At 44.0% G+C, this 22,126-nt stretch overlaps 2 protein-coding genes across 2 annotated transcripts; both read right to left on the bottom strand.

Moving 5' to 3' along the window:
- Positions 1-10,889: 10,889 nt before the first annotated feature.
- LOC119965477 (protocadherin-10-like) lies at positions 10,890-13,779 on the bottom strand. The gene has a single exon (XM_038796296.1). It carries the CDS (start codon positions 13,475-13,477, stop codon positions 11,081-11,083), a length of 2,397 nt encoding a protein of 798 aa, XP_038652224.1. The 5' UTR covers positions 13,478-13,779; the 3' UTR covers positions 10,890-11,080.
- Positions 13,780-18,732: 4,953 nt separating this feature from the next.
- Positions 18,733-21,541, bottom strand: LOC119965473 (protocadherin-10-like). The gene has a single exon (XM_038796292.1). It carries the CDS (start codon positions 21,326-21,328, stop codon positions 18,932-18,934), a length of 2,397 nt encoding a protein of 798 aa, XP_038652220.1. The 5' UTR covers positions 21,329-21,541; the 3' UTR covers positions 18,733-18,931.
- Positions 21,542-22,126: the final 585 nt, after the last annotated feature.

The following is a 22,126-nucleotide window of genomic DNA, read 5'->3' as shown; positions in this document are numbered from 1 at the left end:
TCAGATAATAGTCTGCCTTCTCGTTTTTGCTACCAAAGTGGATAACGTCGCACTTCTCCAAACTATATTGCATCTGCAATTCATTTGCCCACTCGCCCAACTTGTCCAAATCACACTGAAGGATTTCTGCATCCTCCTCATAGCTCAACCTCCCACTCAACTTGGCTTCATCTGCAAATTTGGAGATATTACGTTTTGTTTCCTTATCTAAATCGTTAATATTTTTTGTGAATAGCTGGGGTCCTAGCACCGATCCCTGCGGCACCACACTAGTCACTGCCTGCCAATACAAGAAACATCCGTTCATTTCTGTTCATTATTTACTGTCTGCCAACCAATTGTATGCCCATCTCAATACACTATCCATACTTTCATGCACTTTAACTTTGCAACTAATTTAGAATGCGAGGCTTTATCAAAAGCCTTTTGTAAGTCCAAATATTCACTGGATCCCCCTCGTGAGCTCTACTGGTTACATCTTCGAATAATTCCAGTAGATTTGTCAGGCATGATTTTCCCTTCATAATCCATGCTGGCTCTGTCGATCCTGCCATTATTTTCCAGGTTTTCTGCTTTAAACATTGATAATGGATTCCAGAATGTTCCCACTACTGTCGTCAGGCTTACTGGTCTATAATTTCCTGTTTTTTGTTTTCTCTAGCTCCCATTTTAGGTAGTTGAGTTACGTTAGCTACCCTCCAATCTGCAGGAACTGTTCCAGTCTATAGAATGCTGGAAGATGGACACCAATGCATCCACTATTTCTAGAGCCACATCTCTTGGGGCGGCAGGGTAGCACAGTGGTTAGCATGATTGCTTCACAGTGCCAGGGTCCCAGGTTCGATTCCCGGCTTGGGTCACTGTCTGGGCAGAGTCTGCACGCTCACCCCATGTCTGTGTGAGTATCCTCTGGGTGCTCCAGTTTCCGACAAGTCCTGAAATTCGTGCTGTTCAGTGAATTGGACATTCTGTATTCTCCCTCAGTGCACCCGAAGAGGTGCCAGAGTGTGGTGGCTAGGGGATTTTCACAGTTACTTCATTGCAGTGTTAATGGAAGCCTATTTGTGACAATAATAAAGCTTATTATTATATGCTCTAGGATGTAGATTATCAGTTGCTGGGGATTTATCAGCTTTCAGTCCCATGAATTTTCCCAACAATATCTCCACGAATACTGATCTCCTTCAGTTTCTCCCTCTCACTAAAACCTGCGTTCCCTTTATATTTCTGGCATTAGATCTGTGTTTCTCACTTGTGAAGGCAGAACCAAAATGTGTGTTTCGTTGCTCAGGTATTTCTTTGCCCTATTATACATTCCCAGGTTTCTGACTGGAAGGGATCTCCATTTGTCTGCACCAATCTTTTCATCTTCACGTACCTCTGTAGGTACGTTTGGAGTCATTTTGTAAGGTCCTTGCATGTTTACTCTCGTACTCTACCCCCCCCCCCCCCCCAATCAATCCCTTGGTCCTTCTTTGCTGAATTCTAAACTGCCCTTATTTCTCAGACCTGCTTCCTTGGCCGATTTGTCTGTTTCTTCCTTGGATCGAATACTGTCTCTAATTTTAGTTTTGTGCCAGAGATGGATAAACAATTTTTCCGCTCCTTGAAGATTTTCCATTGGCTATCCACCGTCATTCCTTTAACTAATTTTCCAATCTATCATGGCCAACTTACGCCTCAAACCATTGTAGTTTCCTTTACTAAGATACAGGGCCCGAGTCTCAGAATCAAAGACTTTACTCTCCATCTTGATGAAAAATTCTATCATGTCCAGGAGGTCTCACAACTAGATTGCCAGTGATTCCGTTCGAATTACACAGTGGTTCCTAGTCTAGGATTACTTGCTCTCTACTTGGTTGCTCAACATATTAGTCCAGAAATCCATCCCGCATACATTCGGGGAATTTCTCCTCAATGGTATTGGGGCTAGTTTGATTTTCCCAATGTCCCTATGGGGCGAAGAGTGCCTGGAACGTGTTGCCAGGGGAGGTTGTGGAAGAAGATACATTAACACTGTTCAAAAGGCATCTCAACAAATACAGTAAGAAGTCTTACAACACCAGGTTAAAGTCCAACAGGTTTGTTTCAAACACGAGCATTAGGAGCGTAGCTCCTTCCTCAGGTGAATGGAGAGGTATGTTCCAGAAACATTTATATAGACAAAGTCAGAGATGCTGGACAATGCTTGGAATGCGAGCATTTGCAGGTAATCAAATCATTACAGATCCAAGGAGAGGGATAATAACAGGTTAAAGAGGCGTGAATTGTCTCAATCCAGAACAGTTGGCAGTATTTTGCAAGTCCAGGCCAGATGGTGGGGGGTGGATGTAATGCGACATGAATCCATGATCCCGGTTGAGGCCACACTCATGCGTGCCGAACTTAGCTATAAGTCTTTGCTCGGCAATTCTGCATTGTCACGTGTCCTGAAGACCACCTTGGAGAATGCTTACCCGGAGATAAGAGGCTAAATGCCCTTGACTGCTGAACTGTTCCCCGAATGGAAGGGAACATTCCTGCCTGGTGATTGTCGCACGATGCCTGTTCATTCGTTGTCGCAGTGTCTGCATGGTCTCGCCAATGTACCACGCTTCGGGACATCCTTTCCTGCAGCGTAAGAGGTAGACTACATTGGTCGAGTCGCACGATGACCCACAGCGAAGAATCACTGAAACGACTACACGATGAGGTCAATAAATTCCATCCCACCATCAGACTCACCATGGACTATTCTCCAAATTCTGTTGCATTCTTAGACGCACTCATCTCCATCAAGGACGGTCACCTTAGCACTTCGCTTTACCGCAAGCCCTCAGACAACCTCACGATGCTCCACTTCTCCAGCTTTCACCCGAAACACATTAAAGAAGCCATCCCCTATGGACAAGCCCTCCATATACACAGGATCTGCTCAGACGAGGAGGAGCGTAACAGACACCTACAGATGCTGAAAGATGCTCTCGTACGAATGGGATATGGAGCTCAACTCATCGATCGACAGTTCCAATGCACCACAGCAAAAAACCGCACTGACCTCCACAGAAGACAAACACGGGACACCACTGACAGAGTACCCTTCGTCGTCCAGTACTTTCCTGGGGCGGTGAAACTACGACATCTTCTCCGCAGCCTTCAACACATCATCAATGAAGATGAACATCTTGCCAAGGTCATCCCCACACCCCCACTAATGGCCTTCAAACAACCGTGCAACCTCAAACAAACCATTGTTTGCAGCAAATTACACAGCCTTCAGAACAGCGACCACGACACCACACAACCCTGCCAGGGCACTCTCTGCAAGACATGCCAGATCATCGACTTGGATACCACCATTAAACGTGGTAACACTACACACCAGGTACGTGGCACATACTCGTATGACTCGACCAATGTCGTCTACCTCTTACGCTGCAGGAAAGGATGTCCCGAAGCATGGTACATTGGCGAGACCATGCAGACACTGCGACAACGAATGAACGGGCATTGTGCGACAATCACCAGGCAGGAATGTTCCCTTTGACTCGGGGAACACTTCAGCAGCCAAGGGCATTCAGCCTCTGATCTCTGGGGAAGCGTTCTCCAAGGCAGTCTTCAGGACACACGACAATGCAGAATTGACGAGCAAAAACTTATAGCTAAGTTCGGCCTTAACCGGGATCTTGGATTCATGTCACATTACATCCACCGCCCACCATCTGGCCTGGACTTGAAAATCCTACCAACTGCTCTGGCCTGAGACAATTCACACCTCTTTAACCTGTGATTATCCCTCTCCCTGGATCTGCAATGATTTGATTACCTGCAAATGCTCGCATTCCAAGCATTGTCCAGCATCTCAAACTTTGTCTATATAAATGTTTCTGGAACATACCTCTCCATTCACCTGAGGAAGGAGCTACGCTCCAAAAGCTTGTGTTTGAAACAAACCTGTTGGACTTTAACCTATTGCTGTAAGACTTCTTACTGTGCTCACTCCAGTCCAACGCCGGCATCTCCACATCATGGTCAATAAATACATGAACAGGATGGGTATCGAGCAATACGGCAGTGGGAAGTGTTGAGGGTTTTGTCCAAGGGTGGTTTCATGACAACTACAGGCTTGGAGGGCCGAAGTGCCTGTTCCTGAGCTGTATTGTTCTTTGATGTTCTTATATGGAGATTAAATTCAGCCATACTTACAGATGTTCCTTTACCATAGCACGGTAGCACGGTAGCATGGTGGTTAGCCTAAATGCTTCACAGCTCCAAGGTCCCAGGTTCGGTTCCCGGCTGGGTCGCTGTCTGTGCGGAGTCTGCACGTCCTCCCCGTGTGTGCGTGGGTTTCCTCCGGGTGCTCCGGTTTCCTCCCACAGTCCAAAGATGTGCAGGTTAGGTCGATTGGCCATGCTAAATTGCCCGTAGTGTCCTTAAAAGTAAGGTTGGGGGGGGGGGGGTTGTTGGGTTACGGGTGTAGGGTGGATACGTGGGGTTGAGTAGGGTGATCATTGCTCGGCACAACATCGAGGGCCGAAGGGCCTGTTCTGTGCTGTACTGCTCTATGTTCTACATGTGTCTCTAACTTTATCACTTTTCTTTTATAAATTTAGGCACATGCATTGTCGCTAGTCAGTGCAGACTCGATGGGCCGAATGGCCTCCTTCTGCATTATAAATTCTTTCATTTTATGCTTCTATCTTCGAATGCTGATATAAGAAACCAATACATTTTATCTGGCAGTTATGTTCTAACATTCTAACGCATTGCTCAGAATGCATTTTATCCGAGTAAAATATGATTTTAAAGTTGCGCAATGTGTGATTGCCACATATTTTCCACGTTTCCCTTCTCGTTATTTTGATTATATGTTAATCAAATTGCATTGGTAGGTTGGTCCCTACATTTGATGTTTATAGAGGAATTTTCTGAATGTGTTCAGTATTTAGGCACTATTGCTTCCAACCACAATTTGTAGATTCTGGATATGTTTATGCCTGGTTACAGCAAGTGAGTCATACATTAGTGTTAAAGAGGGCACAAAGCGCATAAACCTAACTTGGATTGGATTGGATTGGATTTGTTTATTGTCACGTGTACCGAGGTACAGTGAAAAGTATTTTTCTGCAAGCAGCTCAACAGATCATCCAGTACATGGGAAGAAAAGGGAATTAAACAGAATTCAAGAGCTTTAGAACTAATTTTTAAAAGTTAGAACGAGTATAAATAAAGTTAAAAGTGGATCTGTTGGGGAGAGCTTGCAGAGAGTCGCCTTGCTCCGGCGCCATCCTCTTTGACACCTCGAGAACGAGAATAAGATCTCAAAAATGAATGCGGAAGATGCAATTCCTGGGTCCAAAACAGTGGATTTAGGTAAAAAATGAAAATATTAATTTCCATTAAACCGACATAGAACTGTAAACTAATATGAAGTAATTTTAACTAGAGTTAGCAACTGGCTTCGTCCAGACTGGCAGGATCGGCATCATTATTGGGTAAGTGGAACTTTGAAACTGGAGGTGGAAGTCCCAATGAAATTTCAACCTTTGGGTACCCTCCAGGTAAATCAACCTCTAACCTCTTAGCTTTTATAGGAATTGAGTTTCGGAACAATGAGGTCATGTTGCTGTTGCACAAAACTCTGGTGCGGCTGCATTTGGAGAATTGCGTGCAGTTCTGGTAGGCGCATTATAGGAAGGATGTGGAAGCATTGGAAAGGGTGCAGAGGAGATTTACCAGGATTTTGCCTTGTATGGAGGGAAGGTCTTATGAGGAAAGGCTGAGGGTCATAAGGCTGTTTTCGTGAGAGAGAAGAAGGTTAAGAGGTGACTTAATTGAGGCATACAGGATGATCAAAGGATTAGATAGGGTGGACAGTGAGAGCCTTTTCCTTGGTTGCTGATGTCTAGCACGAGGGGACATAGCTTTAAATTGAGGGGAGATAGATATAGGACAGATGTCAGAGGTAGGTTGTTTACTCACAAAGTATTAAGTAGTAAGTAGTGGTGTCGCCCTGCCTGCAATAGTCGTGGACTCGCCAACACAAAGGGAATTCAAATGGTCATTGGATAGACATATGGACGATAAGGGAATAGTGTAGAAGGGATTTAGAGGGGAACCTGGATTGTAGTTTTGGGGTACGGGAGATTGAGAGTATAGAGGTCAGGAGCACAGATTTGACTTCGCAGGAGGGTGCCAGTGTTCAGGTAGGTGGTTTGAAGTGTGTCTACTTCAATGCCAGGAGTATACGAAATAAGGTTGGGGAACTGGCAGCATGGGTTGGTACCTGGGACTTCGATGTTGTGGCCATTTCAGAGACATGGATAGAGCAGGGACAGGAATGGTTGTTGCAGGTTCCGGGGTTTAGGTGTTTTAGTAAGCTCAGAGAAGGGGGCAAAAGAGGGGGAGGTGTGGCGCTGCTAGTCAAGGACAGTATTACGGTGGCGGAAAGGATGCTAGATGGGGACTCTTCTTCTGAGGTAGTATGGGCTGAGGTTAGAAACAGGAAAGGAGAGGTCACCCTGTTGGGAGTTTTCTATAGGCCACCTAATAGTTCTAGGGATGTAGAGGAAAGGATGGCGAAGATGATTCTGGAAAAGAGCGAAAGTAACAGGGTAGTTGTTATGGGAGACTTTAACTTTCCAAATATTGACTGGAAAAGATATAGTTCGAGTACATTAGATGGGTCATTCTTTGTACAATGTGTGCAGGAGGGTTTCCTGACACAATATGTTGACAGGCCAACAAGAGGCGAGGCCACATTGGATTTGGTTTTGGGCAATGAACCAGGCCAGGTGTTAGATCTGGAGGTAGGTGAGCACTTTGGAAACAGTGACCACAATTCGGTGACCTTTACGTTAGTGATGGAAAGGGATAAGTATACCCCGCAGGGCAAGAGTTATAGCTGGGGGAAGGGCAATTATGATGCCATTAGACATGACTTAGGATGTGTTGGTTGGAGAAGTAGGCTGCAAGGGTTGGGCACACTGGATATGTGGAGCTTGTTCAAGGAACAGCTATTGCATGTTCTTGATAAGTACGTACCAGTCAGGCAGCGAGGAAGGGGTCGAGCGAGGGAACCGTGGTTTACCAAAGAAGTGGAATCTCTTGTTAAGAGGAAGAAGGAGGCCTATGTGAGGATGAGGCATGAAGTTTCAGTTGGGGCGCTTGATAGTTACAAGGAAGCGAGGAAGGATCTAAAGAGAGAGCTGAGACGAGCAAGGAGGGGACATGAGAAGTCTTTGGCAGGTAGGATCAAGGAAAACCCAAAAGCTTTCTATAGGTATGTCAGGAATAAAAGAATGACTAGGGTAAGAGTAGGGCCAGTCAAGGACAGTGGTGGGAAGTTGTGTGTGGAGGCTGAGGAGATAAGCGAGATACTAAATGAATACTTTTCGTCAGTATTCACTCAAGAAAAAGATAATATTGTGGAGGAGAATGCTGAGACCCAGGCTATTAGAATAGATGGCATTGAGGTGCGTAGGGAAGAAGTGTTGGCAATTCTGGACAAGGTGAAAATAGATAAGTCCCCGGGGCCGGATGGGATTTATCCTAGGATTCTCTGGGAAGCCAGGGAAGAGATTGCTGAGCCTTTGGCTTTGATTTTTAGGTCATCATTGGCTACAGGAATAGTGCCAGAGGACTGGAGGGTAGCAAATGTGGTCCCTTTGTTCAAGAAGGGGAGTAGAGATAACCCCGGTAACTATAGGCCGGTGAGCCTAACGTCTGTGGTGGGTAAAGTCTTGGAGAGGATTATAAAAGATACGATTTATAATCATCTAGATAGGAATAATATGATTAGGGACAGTCAGCATGGTTTTGTGAAGGGTAGGTCATGCCTCACAAACCTTATCGAGTTCTTTGAGAAGGTGACTGAACAGGTAGACGAGGGTAGAGCAGTTGATGTGGTATATATGGATTTCAGTAAAGCGTTTGAAAAGGTTCCCCACGGTCGGCTATTGCAGAAAATACGGAGGCTGGGGATTGAGGGTGATTTAGAGATGTGGATCAGAAATTGGCTAGTTGAAAGAAGACAGAGCGTGGTAGTTGATGGGAAATGTTCAGAATGGAGTTCAGTTACGAGTGGCGTACCACAAGGATCTGTTCTGGGGCCGTTGCTGTTTGTCATTTTTATAAATGACCTAGAGGAGGGCGCAGAAGGATGGGTGAGTAAATTTGCAGACGACACTAAAGTCGGTGGAGTTGTAGACAGTGCGGAAGGATGTTGCAGGTTACAGAGGGACATAGATAAGCTGCAGAGCTGGGCTGAGAGGTGGCAAATGGAGTTTAATGTGGAGAAGTGTGAGGTGATTCACTTTGGAAAGAATAACAGAAATGTGGAATATTTGGCTAATGGTAAAATTCTTGGTAGTGTGGATGAGCAGAGGGATCTCGGTGTCCATGTACATAGATCCCTGAAAGTTGCCACCCAGGTTGATAGGGTTGTGAAGAAGGCCTATGGTGTGTTGGCCTTTATTGGTAGAGGGATTGAGTTCCGGAGCCATGAGGTCATGTTGCAGTTGTACAAAACTCTAGTACGGCCGCATTTGGAGTATTGCGTACAGTTCTGTTCGCCTCATTATAGGAAGGATGTGGAAGCTTTGGAACGGGTGCAGAGGAGATTTACCAGGATGTTGCCTGGTATGGAGGGAAAATCTTATGAGGAAAGGCTGATGGACTTGAGGTTGTTTTCGTTAGAGAGAAGAAGGTTAAGAGGTGACTTAATAGAGGCATACAAAATGATCAGAGGGTTAGATAGGGTGGACAGCGAGAGCCTTCTCCCGCGGATGGAGGTGGCTAGCACGAGGGGACAAAGCCTTAAATTGAGGGGTAATAGATATAGGACAGAGGTCAGAGGTGGGTTTTTTACGCAAAGAGTGGTGAGGCCGTGGAATGCCCTACCTGCAACAGTAGTGAACACGCCAACATTGAGGGCATTTAAAAATTTATTGGATAAGCATATGGATGATAAGGGCATAGTGTAGGTTAGATGGCCTTTAGATTTTTTCCATGTCGGTGCAACATCGAGGGCCGAAGGGCCTGTACTGCGCTGTATCGTTCTATGTTCTATGTTCACAGGTCGGCACAACATCGAGGGCTGAAGGGCCTGTTCTGCGCTGTAAAGTTCTATATTCTAAACCTGTTTCACGACCACGTTGCTGTTACTTGCTGTAAATGATTTCTGCTGAGAGTCTTGATATTAGTCGCTCTGATTAAAATGTCTGTTGCCCTCTGTTACTTGGGTGTTATGACAAAAATCACCATCTGATTTTATGAATTTTGTTCTCTCTCATGCTACCTTCTCCATGTACTGTGACCATCAGCTTCTGTAATTACTCATCAATTTCACAGTTTGAATTATGCCACTCTGGGGACCAGCCCGCTAGCACCATTCAGCAAAAGTTCACTACCCTTGCACAATGTTCGTATATTGCCGACTCAGATGGAGACACCAAGCTATTTAGCATGAATGCGTTAAAACCACCACAAAGGTCATAAACAGATGAATGTTCCACCAACAGTCAAGTACAAGTGCAGCTAAGTTACAAGTTATGAATCGTGCGTTCTGTCCAGTGGATTGGAAACATTTTCATATCCTCTAAACCATAGATATTCGCCCAATTAGCGTGGTTCGTCCAACTCATTATGCTGGGTAGAAAATCGCGGGCTGGACAGCAAAACCTCATACACTCAGCTTTGTTCTGAAAAGATACATCAGATTTTTTAAAATCATCTTTAAGAGGGGGTAACTCTCTTTCTCTCAGACCCCGACACGCAAGAAGCTCGACGCCTTCCGGGACAAAGCAGCCAGCTTGGTTGCTCCCCCTTCCACAAACATTCAAACCCTCCACCACTGACGAACAGTGGCAGCCCATGTGTACCATCTACAAGATGCACTGCAGTAACTCACCAAGGTTGCTTCGACTGCACCTTAAAAACCCACAACCACAACCATTTAGAATGACAAGAGCATCAGATAACTGGCAACCCCACCGTCTGGAGGATCCATCCAAGTCACTCACCATCCTGACTTGGAAATATATCGTCGTTCCTTCGCTGTCACTGAGCCAAAATCCGGAATCTCCCTCTCTAAAAGCACTGTGGGTGTACCTACACCTGACGGCCTGCAGTGGTTCAAGAAAGTAACTGACCACCACCTTCTGAAAGGCATCTCGGGACGGGCAATAAATGCTGGCATAACCAGCGACGCCCACACACTTTTAAGTTAAAAAATTAGGATGAGGATAATATCTGTTCTAAGCCAAAGGACATCCCAGCAGTATTATGAAAAAGTATGCAGATTAAGTTTGAAAACTAAAGGCGGGAGGAGACTGATATGGAGGATCAAAACCTTCAGTGACTTACCGGGCCAGAAGCAATTTCTCTGTGTTGTACATTCTTTGTAAATTATGTAATTCTTTGTAACCGATGAGTGCAGATAATATTAGCATACTTATAGAAATGAAGTGAATCATGCAGATCAAACAGTATGTTTTCGGCGTTTACTTCTTCTCTCAGCTATTACATTTGAGTGTGCAGGGTCCGAAAATGTATTATACTTTATCACACTAATATTCTGCACTTTGAAAGTAGTTTTAAACCAATTTCGCGGGTCAATGCGGAATAACTTCAGTCGGGCATCTCTATGGAAGTCACCATAAGAATCCATTGAGCAAGCTATGAAATTACCCTTTTCGATTTTCTGAGGGAATAAGATCCTTCCAATCGCTTTTGTTGGTATTTCAAATTGCAAACCGTGAGGGAATTAATCCAAATACATTCAGGTATCAATGCCCCGAGGTCAATTCTGGAACGGACCTTAACAACAAACTTAATTATGTAGCTCGTGCAATAACTCGCCTGCCGGCATCCCTTCCTAGATAACAGATGCCAGTTTCAGACACGTCGCTGTACTTTAATGGAGCCTTTTATTTTTCACAATATCTTTTGATGACCACCACTTCACAGTTGCAGGACAAGGACGAACCTTTCATTCTATAATGCATGTCCTTGGTAGGTAAATAGTTTCAGTAATTCAATCGGCAGTAACTGAGATGGCCATTAATTTCACAATGCCTCAATGTTGTCAAACCTATACATTTTAACATTGGCCCTGAGACATCGGTGGTATGTAAGGCTTCAAAAACAGAAAATCGCTCTTAGCTGATTCGGGAGACAGACAAACTGAATAATGATGCGTGTCAGGGATGTGGATAATCTCTCCAGCCCCAGTATAATTTAAAGATTCTTTCAGTATTGGTCTCTGATTAAACGCATTGTTAGAATCGTCCAGTCCATAGCAAATACTTGGGGAGTTGTAGTCTTCTGGAGAATTTCTATCCTGTTTACACTTGATGCCAATCAGCAAAATGATGGTTGCAAGAAATATGAAGGAAGTTGAACCTAAAATGACAATTAAATAAAGATTTACATCAGAGACATATTCAGGATTTGTCACTGAATTACTACTTTCTGAGAAAATCTCAGTAACATTGCCCAGGATTGAAAAGTGGATTGTAGCCGTGCTGGAGCGACTCGGCTGTCCATTATCCTTCACCAAGATCACAAGGCTCTGGGTGGTAGAATCCTGCTCCAAAATTCCTCGGGCTGTTCTGATTTCTCCAGAGTGAAGCCCCACGATGAACAGACTGGGATCAGTGGCTTTCAGCACCTGATAGAGGAGCCGTGCGTTCTGACCGGAATCAGCATCAGTTGCGATTATCTTGGTGACCAAGTACCCCTGGCCCGCTGACTGAGGCACAACTTCCACTCCTGCTGATCCGCTCTGTGCTGAAGGTGACACAATTACTGGAGCGTTGTCATTCTGATCCAGGATGATCACATTCAATGTTGCGCTGCTGCTCAGAGGGGGAACGCCAGCGTCTCGGGCTTGGACTTGAATCTGGAAGTTTTTCACCCGCTCGTAGTCAAAAGAGCGCAGCGCGTAAATGGTCCCGTTCATCGAATTAAGATTGAGGTAATTTGACAATGGTAACACTTGAATAAGGTTGTCTATGAAAGAGTAAGTGACGTAGGAATTCTGATCCTGGTCAGGATCGAAAGCAGTCACTGCGAAAATAGAAGCACCGGGGGAGTTGTTCTCCGTCACATACACTGTGTCCATGGGTCGTGCAAACCTTGGGGCGTTATCGTTTACATCAGACACCGATATCAGAATGGTTGTATTTGTTGATAGTGAAGGAGAGGCCGAGTCCCTGGCTAAAATAGCTATGTTGTACAGGGGCGTGTTTTCACGGTCCAACATGTCACTGGTTATCAGTTTATAATTACCTATCTTAGTCGATTGAAGTTTAAACGGAACGTTCTTATGGATCTCGCAGTGCACCTTTCCATTGTTCCCAGAATCTCGATCATTTACATTGACCAGAGCTGCAACAGTCCCGGGAGCAGCGTCTTCTGGGACCATACTTGATATTATGGTCACTTTTATCTCAGGGGCGTTATCATTGACATCTATTAATTTAATCAACACTTTAGAATGTCCTATTATTGCCGGGGAACCGTTATCAGCAGCTTGAACATCAAGTGAATAACTGCTTGCTCCTTCATAATCAATTATACCCTGCACCCGAATCTCTCCTGTTCGAGGATCCAAACTAAACAGTTCCTGCATTTTCTGTGAAACACGGTTACTGAAAGAATAAGTTACCTCCGCGTTCGAACCTTCGTCCAGATCAGTGGCATGGACTGAAACCACCAAGGTACCTCTGGGTGAGTTTTCTATCAGGCTGACCTTGTAGATCTCGCGTGCGAAAGTAGGCGCATTGTCGTTGCTGTCCAGCACAGTGATGAGAATCCGAGCGGTCCCAGATCTGGGAGGATTCCCTCCGTCAGTGGCCGTCAGCATCAGCTGAAAGGATGACTGCCGTTCGCGATCCAACGGTTTCTCCAACAGCAACTGGACAATTTTAGTACCGTCATCTACAAATTTCTCTTTTAGACAGAAGTGTTCATTGGGGCTGATGTTATAATCAGAGACTGCATTTGTCCCCACGTCTGGATCGAGAGCGCTCTCTAGCGGAAAGCTGGAGCCTGGCGCCATGGTTTCGGCCATTCGTAAGAGAATGACACTCTCCGGGAAACTGGGAGAATTATCATTTATATCAAGAATCTCCACTTCACCGCGGTACATCTCTGGAGAATTTTCAAACACTATTTGGAAGGAAAGAACACATGTCGTGATTGGTCCACAAAGCTTGTCTCTGTCTATTCTTTCATTGGCAAGTAACAAGCCATTTTCCAAATTGACTTCCAAATAGCGTTTTGTGTAGTCAGCGACCAGCCGAACTTTCCGACCTGACAATGTTGCAATATTCAGCCCCAAATCTTCAGCAATATTACCAATTACAGCTCCTTGCTCCATTTCCTCGGGAACAGAATACCGAATCTGCGCAGAAACCACATACAGTGCACAAATCAATACAACAAAAACCATCATCATGAATTTCCAGGCGTTGTTGCTTTGTGAATCCGCCATTGTTGCCGGACTGGAAAGCTCACAAAAGCACAAATGGTGGTTTTCAGCCGGTTGCTCCGGCCGCTCGGTGCTGTTAATCAGCCTTCCAATATTTTGAACTGTCGAATGTACCAAATATTTCGCTCTACCCTTCGTCAAGTGGACGCACAATCGACGCGCAGTCAACCTATACTGATTTTCAGTGATTCTGCTCTCCTTCTGTGATGGGGGTGGAGCAATGGATCTCTCGCCCTTTTTTGATTTTTATTGGTGGACAGCGACACAACGCGTTCCTTTCAATAATGACACCAGAAATTCTTAAAGCTGAGCTATTCCTGTTCTGATAGTAATCGTAATGAACCTTTTAATCGTGTGCAACTCTAATACCCACACTATTTTCCAGGCCTCTGCTCAATCCATTTTATAGAATTTCTCTTTCAGGTTATTGTCCATGCTTTGAAATGCGAGTTCGCTTGAACGTTTGACGTTTTATACGCGCTAGATCATAAGACCACCCCATATATTAAAGTAATGTCCATGTAATATGTTCCTTCTGAGTACCAACAATACAATCGCTCTCTATTACAACACTTAATTGTTTCCTGGATGGGTTTACATTGGCACCTTTTCATCAACCACTGATGCCACAACCCTAACTGCTAATTTCTTCTGAATAGAGGTATGGCTTCTAACTCCATTATTCACTGACATAATAAGTTTTTACACTCTGCACCTAGTACGTATATGAGCGAGAATTTGGAGAATCCCTTTGAATTTTGGAGGCCAATAATTTCGTTTCCTTTCAATATAGTTGGTAGTAACAGTCAAGAGGTAAGACCCAATTTGATTGTGGAGGGCAGCACTATGAGGCCTCCTTAAGTGGTATTTGCAGCACCATTTGTGTTTGACATCACACAGAATGCAATTCAAATGCGGCGCCGAATCTCTTTTATGCAGACCGCACAAAATCTCATCTTCCTTTACAACACATCCATAATATTTCAAGATGTGTTGCTAAAGGGACTGTTCATTCTGTACTGTAAAATATTTAGTGGCATTATGCACAAGAACATTCATACGTTCATACATAGTGTTCTCTCCTGATTAAAATAATTGCCATAGGAACCAGAAACCTGGAAAGCAGTATTACAAGTGATATTGTTTCGGTGGCATGGTTGGCTCAGTGGTTAGCACTGCTACATCACGGCGCCGAGAACCTCTATTCAATCCTGGCCCCGTGTTTACATGGTTCTGACCCCAAAGGTGTGTAGGGTAGGTGGATTGGCCACGTTAAAATTGCCTTTAATTGGAAAAATGTGTTTAAATAACAAGCAAACGAAATTGTCATGGAAACTTATACTGTACGTTTATTCTCACTTAAGTGTCACTACTGAATATAATCGATATGTGCCCTAAATACCCCTTATTTTAAAAAAAAATCAAGTTAGATGTGGCTTATTATTAACCAAGTATCATGATTAAAAACATAGCTGAAGGTGGATCAGTCGACCAGGAGTGGTATGTTAAAACAAGGTCGTTATAACCGACCTCCAAATCGTGGAAGGGAGGCGGAGGGTGAAATATATCAGTAAATTTAATGAATCAGGGAAAGTTATAGAGATGTATGTATGATCGATTGAAATCACAGCCAAACAAATTGGCAAGAAAGTGGAAAAGTGAATGCCTCGAACTCTTCTCACCCAGCACAAGAGAGGGACCATTTCTGGATCGAGTGATAGAAAATTAATCTGAACAGTTAAGAAAAACAAAAATCGAGGACAATCCCAGAATAAGAACCGATAAAATAATAAGGTGTAAATAAATAAATAAATAAAAGATAAATGATAAATGAGACAAAGACTAAAATAATAGATTGGATGAAATACCTGTAAAAATGAAACGATAGACAAAGTCATGCATTAAGTACACAGGAAACCATGTGAACACAGTCAACAGAAAGGTATAAGAAGAATTAGTCAAAAACACTGAAAATAAAAAATAACTGCAAAGGTAAATTATCAATGAACATACAAATAAATAATGTATATGGCAGAAAGATGCACAGGAGAAGAAAACTGAAGATCGGAACATGGTTGCTAAAAGATGACCAAAGGAACTGAAGCATTTTTGGTGTTTTACCAGAATAATAATCTCACTATGGCTGGGGAATTTAACTTTAAATAATTAATCACACCTGGATTAATACGTTAGCAACTGTAATGCTGGTCAGAAAACTGAGGGGTGAAAATAGAAAAGCGTGTTTTTCCCTTTGTGCAGGACACTACCTTTCTTCCTCTTGTGGTCTATGTTTGGTTGCAGACCCATTGCAATGGATTCACTCTGAGGGTGACTCTGAAATGTCCGAACCAATCACTAAAGGCCAGTTATGAATGAGTAATAAATGTTGGGCTCGTCAGACATACCTACAGCCCCTGCGATTTTGTAAGTGAAATCACAAATGGTGGTAGAAATATTTTGGAAGTTACGTTTCAGTTACTCATTTACTAGTGAGAGTTTACATTGTGTCATTTCGACAGTGCCAGAACGAGAAGAAATAAGAGACATTTAACATGAAAACAAAAGGAACAATTGAAAAAATAATAAATCTTAGAAAGAGTAATACCTCTATTTCGAATGGATTGGCTATTCAGTGCTAATATAATCAGTAGAGGAGATGGAAGGAGCACAATTGCATACCTTTATAAATGTATGAAAAAATGAAATGTTGCCAAAGACCTTGGGGGAGGTCGCTTTTATCCTGTATTTAAAAAGGGTGTTCAGTATTGGAGCCCATGCTGTTTGTGGTTTACATAAACGTTTCATATATGAATGCAGGAGGATTAATCAGTAAGTTCGTAGATGATACACACATTGGCGGAGTGGTAAATAGGAGTAAGGTAGCTTTAGTTTAAACGAGGATTGAGATGGGCTGATCAGTGGCAAATAGTATTCAATCCAGTTAAGTGTGAGATGATGCACTTGGGCAAGGTAACAAGGCAAGTGGTACACGATAAACGGAAGGACCCCGGGAGGCACCGAGAATCAGAGGGACATTGATGTGCATGTACATTGGTTACTTAAGGTAGTAGGCCACTGTCTCTCAATCCGCGCATTCATCGTGTAAATCCTGTCATTCCTACTTTGACTAGCACGTGGCACGAGGAGCAATCCTGAAATTACTACACTTGAGGTCCTACGTTTTAGTTTACTTCCTAACTCCATACATTCAGCAAGTAGGAACTCATCTCGTTTTGTACCTATACCGCTGGTGCCTATATGCACCACGACAGCTAGCTGTTCACCCTCCCCCTTTAGAATGTCCTGCAGCCGCTCTGAGACATCCAGGACCCTTGCACCCGGGAGGCAACATACCTTCCTGAAATTACGTTTGCGTTCGCAGATACGCCTGTGTACTCCCCTCACAATCGAACGCCCTATCACTATACCTCTACCAGTCTTTATCCTGCCCTCGTGCGCAGTTCAGCCAGCCACGGTGCCATGAACCGGGCTACTGCTGCCTTCCCCGGTGAGCCATCTCCCTCAACTGTATCCAAAATGGTTTACCTGTTTTAGAGGGAGATGACCGCAGGGGACCCCTGCCTTCCTGCTCTTCCTCCGTCTGATGGTAACCCATTTTCCATCTCCCTCAGAGCTCTTTATCTGCCGTGTAACCAACTCGTTAAACGTGCTATCCAGGACTCTCTCAGCATCGTGGATGCTCCAACGTGCCCATCCACAGCTCCAGAGCCGTCAAGCGGTCTAATAGGACCTGCAGCTGGACACACTTCTTGCAAGTAAAGGAGCCAGATAACACTACCGCAAAGATAATAAAAAGATGAAAGTCCTACCAACTGTCAAGTACAGGTACAGCTAAGTTACAAGTTATGAATCATGCGTTCTGACCTGCGGATTGTAAACATTGTCATAATCTCTGAACCGTAGATTCTCTGCTTCGTCCAATTAGCGTGGTTTTGGTCCACCTCATTATGCTGGGTCGAAAATCGCGGGCTGGACAGCAAAACCTGTCCAGCACTTAGCTTTGTTCTGGCAAAAATACTTCAGAATCTTTTTTAAATCATCTTTTGGAGGAGCTAAGTCTGTTTCTCTTTGCTGAGGCCAGTCTTAGACCCAGACACTCAAGACGCTCTACACCATCTGGGACAAAGCAGCCCGCTTGATTGCTCCCCCTTCCACAAACATTCAAACCCTCCAACACCGACGAACAGTGGCAGCCGTGTATACCATCTACAATATGCATTGCAGTAACTCACCAAGGTTCCTTCGACAGCACCTTCCAAACTCACGCCCACCACCGTCTAGAATGACAAGGGCAGCAGATGCCTGGGAACCCCGCCATCTGGAGGCCCCTCAAAGTCACTCATCATCCCGACCTGGAAATATATCGTTGTTCCTTCGCTGTAACTGGGGCAAAACCCTGAAACGCCCTCTCTCAGAGCACTGTGTATGTACCTACACTTGAAAGCCTGCAGTTGTTCAAGAAAGCAACTCACCACCGCCTTCTGAAGGGCAACTTGGAATGAGCAATAAATGCTGGCCTAACCAGCGACGGTGACATTACGGAACTGATTCGGTTTAAATTAGGTTCAGGAAAATGTCACTTCCAAATCAAAGGACTTCCCAGCAGTACTTATGAAAAAGTATGCAGATTAGGTTTGATAAATAAAGGCGGGAGGAGGCTGATATGCAGGACCAAAACCTTCATGACCGATTGAGCCAGAAGCAATGTTTTTGTGTTGTACATGCTGTGTAAATTATGTAATTCTTTGTAAATTATGAGTGCAGACAACAATAGCGTACTCATACAAATGGTGCGAATCAAGTACTTTTTTGACGCTTACTTCTTATCTAAGTTATTATATTCGAGTCTGCAGGGTTCGAAAATGTATAATACTTTCTCAGACTAATATGCTGTTCTTTGAAAGTAGTTTAACGCCAATTTCGCGTCATTGTGAAATATCTTAACGAGAGCATCTATGTGGAAGTCAGAATAGTGATCCATTGAGAAAGCTTTGAAATGTTAAAGCTCACCCATTATCCCTTTCCATGTTACGAGGGAGTAAGTTCCTTCCTTCCAAACGCTTATGTTTGTATTCCAAATGCAAACCGTGCAGGAATATTATCCAAATACTTTCAGATATCAATGAGCTCAATTTCGAAGCGGACATTACAACAAACTTAATTCTGTAGCTCGTGCAATAACTCGCCTGCGGCCTTCCCTTCCCAGTTAACAGAGGCCAGTTACATACGCGCGTCGCTGGAGTATCATGCAGCATTTTATTTTTCACCACATCATTTGGAACACCACTTGACAGTCGCAGGACAAGAACGATCCTTTCATTCTATGACAAAGATCTCAAGGTAGGAACTAGTTTCAGTGATTCAACCAGCAGAGATGGATTCAACAGGGATGGCCATTATTTTCACCCTGCTTCAATGTTGTCAAATCATTACAATTTAACATTGGCCCTGAGTCATGGGCGGTGTGTAGGGCTTCAAAAACAGAAAATCGCTCTTAGCGGATTCGGGAGACAGACAAACTGAATAATGATGTGTGTCAGGGATGCGGATAATCTCTCCAGCCCCAGTATAATTCAAAGATTCTTTCAGTGTTGGCCCCTGATTAAAGGCATTGTTAGAACCGTCGAGTCCATAGCACATACCGGGAGAGTTGTAGTGTTCAGGAGAATTTCTGTCCTGTTTACACTTGATGCCAATCAGCAAAATGATGGTTACAAGAAATATGAAGGAAGTTGAACCTAAAATGATAATTAAATAGAGATTTATATCAGAGGCATATTCAGGATTTGTCACCAAGTTGCTACGTTCGGAGAAGATTTCAGTAACATTGCCCAGGATTGAAAAGTGGATTGTAGCCGTGCTGGAGAGTCTCGGCTGTCCATTATCCTTCACCAAGATCACAAGGCTCTGTGTGGTAGAATCCTGCTCCAAAATTCCTCGGGCTGTTCTGATTTCTCCAGAATTAAGCCCCATGGTGAACAAACTGGGATCAGTGGATTCCAGCACCTGATAGAGGAGCCGTGCGTTCTGACCAGAATCAGCATCAGTTGCGATTATCTTGGTGACCAAGTACCCCTGGCCCGCTGACTGAGGCACAACCTCCACTCCTGCTGATCCGCTCTGTGCTGAAGGTGACGCAATTACTGGAGCGTTGTCATTCTGATCCAGGATGATCACATTCAATGTTGCGCTGCTGCTCAGAGGGGGAACGCCAGCGTCTCGGGCTTGGACTTGAATTTGGAAGTTTTTCACTCGCTCGTAGTCAAAAGAGCGCAGCCCGTAAATGGTCCCGTTCATCGAATTAAGATTGAGGTAATTTGAGAGAGGTAAATCTTGAATCAGGTTGTCTATGAAAGAGTAAGTGACGTAGGAATTCTGACCTTGGTCAGGATCGAAAGCAGTCACTGCGAAAATAGAAGCGCCGGGACCGTTGTTCTCCATCACATACACAGTGTCAATGGGTCGAGCAAACCTTGGGGCGTTATCGTTTATATCAGATACCGTTATCTGAATGGTTTTGTTTGTTGATAGCGGAGGAGACCCTGAGTCCCCGGCTAAAATAACTATGTTGTACAGAGGGGTGGTTTCACGGTCCAACATGTCACTGGTTATCATTTTGAAATGACCACTCGAAGATGTTTCAAGTTTAAAGGGAATGTTATTCGGGATTTCGCAGTGCGCCTGTCCGTTTTTTCCAGAATCACGATCGTTTACATTGACAAGAGCTGTCACAGTCCCGGGAGCAGCATCTTCTGGGACCATTCGTGACACTACGGTCACTTTTATCTCAGGGGCGTTGTCATTGACGTCTATTACCTTAATCAAGACTTTAGAATGTCCTGCAATTGCCGGTAAACCATTGTCTTGAGCTTGAACATCAAGTGAATAACTGCTTGCTCCTTCATAATCAATTATGCCCAGAACACGAATCTCACCTGTTCGAGGATCCAAGCTAAACAGTTCCTGTATTTTCGTTGAAACACGGTTACTGAAAGAATATGTTACCTCCGCGTTCGAACCTTCGTCTGGATCAGTGGCATGGACTGAAACCACCAAGGTACCTCTGGGTGAGTTTTCTATCAGGCTGACCTTGTAGACCTTGCTATCGAACGCAGGCGCATTGTCGTTGCTATCCAGCACAGTGATGAGAATCCGAGCGGTCCCAGATCTGGGAGGACTCCCCCCGTCAATGGCCGTCAGCATCAGCTGAAAGGATGACTGCAGTTCGCGGTCCAAAGGTTTCTTCAATAACAACTCGACAATTTTAGTACCGTCTTCTGTAGTCTCCACGATTAGACCGAAGTGCTCATTGGGGCTGATATTATAAACAGAGACTGCATTTGTCCCCATGTCTGGATCGAGAGCGCTCTCTAGCGGAAAGCTGGAGCCTGGCGCAATAAATTCGCCCATTTGTAAGAGAATAACACTCTCCGGGAAACTGGGCGAATTATCATTTACATCAAGAATCTCCACTTCACCGCGGTACATCTCTGGTGAATTTTCAAACACTATTTGGAAGGAGAGAACACATGTAGTGATTGGTCCACAAAGCTTGTCTCTGTCTATTCTTCCATTGGCAAGTAACAAGCCATTTTCCAAATCTACTTCCAAATAGCGTTCTGTGTAGTCAGTGACCAGCCGACCTTTCCGACCTGACAATGTTGCAATATTCAGCCCCAAATCTTCAGCAATATTACCAATTACAGCTCCTTGCTCCATTTCCTCGGGAACCGAATAACGAATCTGTGCAGAACCCATATCCAGTGCACAAATCAATACAACAGAAACCATCACCATGAATTTCCAGGCGTTGTTGCTTTGTGAATCCTCCATTGTTACCGGACTGGAAAGCTCACAAAAGCACAAATATCGGTTTGCAGTCGCTGACTCTGACCACTTTCGTGCTGTTAATCAGCCTTCCAGTATCTTGTACTGTCGAATTTACCAACTATTTCGCTCTGGCCTTCGTTAAGTCGACGCACTATCTGAGCGCATCCAACCTATTCCGATTTTCTGTGATTGTGCTCCCCTTCAGAGATGGATCTCTCGCCCATTTCTGATTTTTATTGGTGGACAGCGACACAACGCGGATCCTGTCAATAATGACACCAGAAATTCTTAAAGCTGAGCTGTTCCTGGAATGGTAGTAATCGTAATGAGCCTTTTAAAGGTGTGCAACTATAATGATACTATATCATTCTAGTATAATAATGATATAATAATACTATAATAATACTAAAATACACTATTTTCCAGGCCTCTGCTCAATCTATTTTATAGAATTTCTCCTTCAGGTTGTTATCCATGCTTTGAAATGTGAGTTCGCTTGAACTTTTGAAGTTTCCTACCCGCTAGATAATAAGACAACCCCATATATTAAAATAATATCCATTTAATATGTTCCTTCTGAATACCAAAAATGTAATCACTCTCTGTTGCAACACTTAATTGTTTCCGACATGCGTTCACTTTAATACCTTTTCCACAAACACTGGTGCCACTAACACTAACTGCTGATTTCTTCTGCACAGAGTTATGTTTTTTAACTCCATTTAGAAAACAAGAAAGGAGCAGTCACTTTATTGGGAGTTTTCTGTAGACCCCCCCCCCCCTCCCCCAATAGCAGCAGAG

Source organism: Scyliorhinus canicula, chromosome 4, assembly GCF_902713615.1.
Source record: "Scyliorhinus canicula chromosome 4, sScyCan1.1, whole genome shotgun sequence".
In the NCBI taxonomy this organism is placed as follows: Eukaryota; Metazoa; Chordata; class Chondrichthyes; order Carcharhiniformes; family Scyliorhinidae; genus Scyliorhinus; species Scyliorhinus canicula.
The sequence above is the reverse complement of the archived record's forward strand: the minus strand, read 5'-3'. Positions and strand labels throughout refer to the sequence as shown.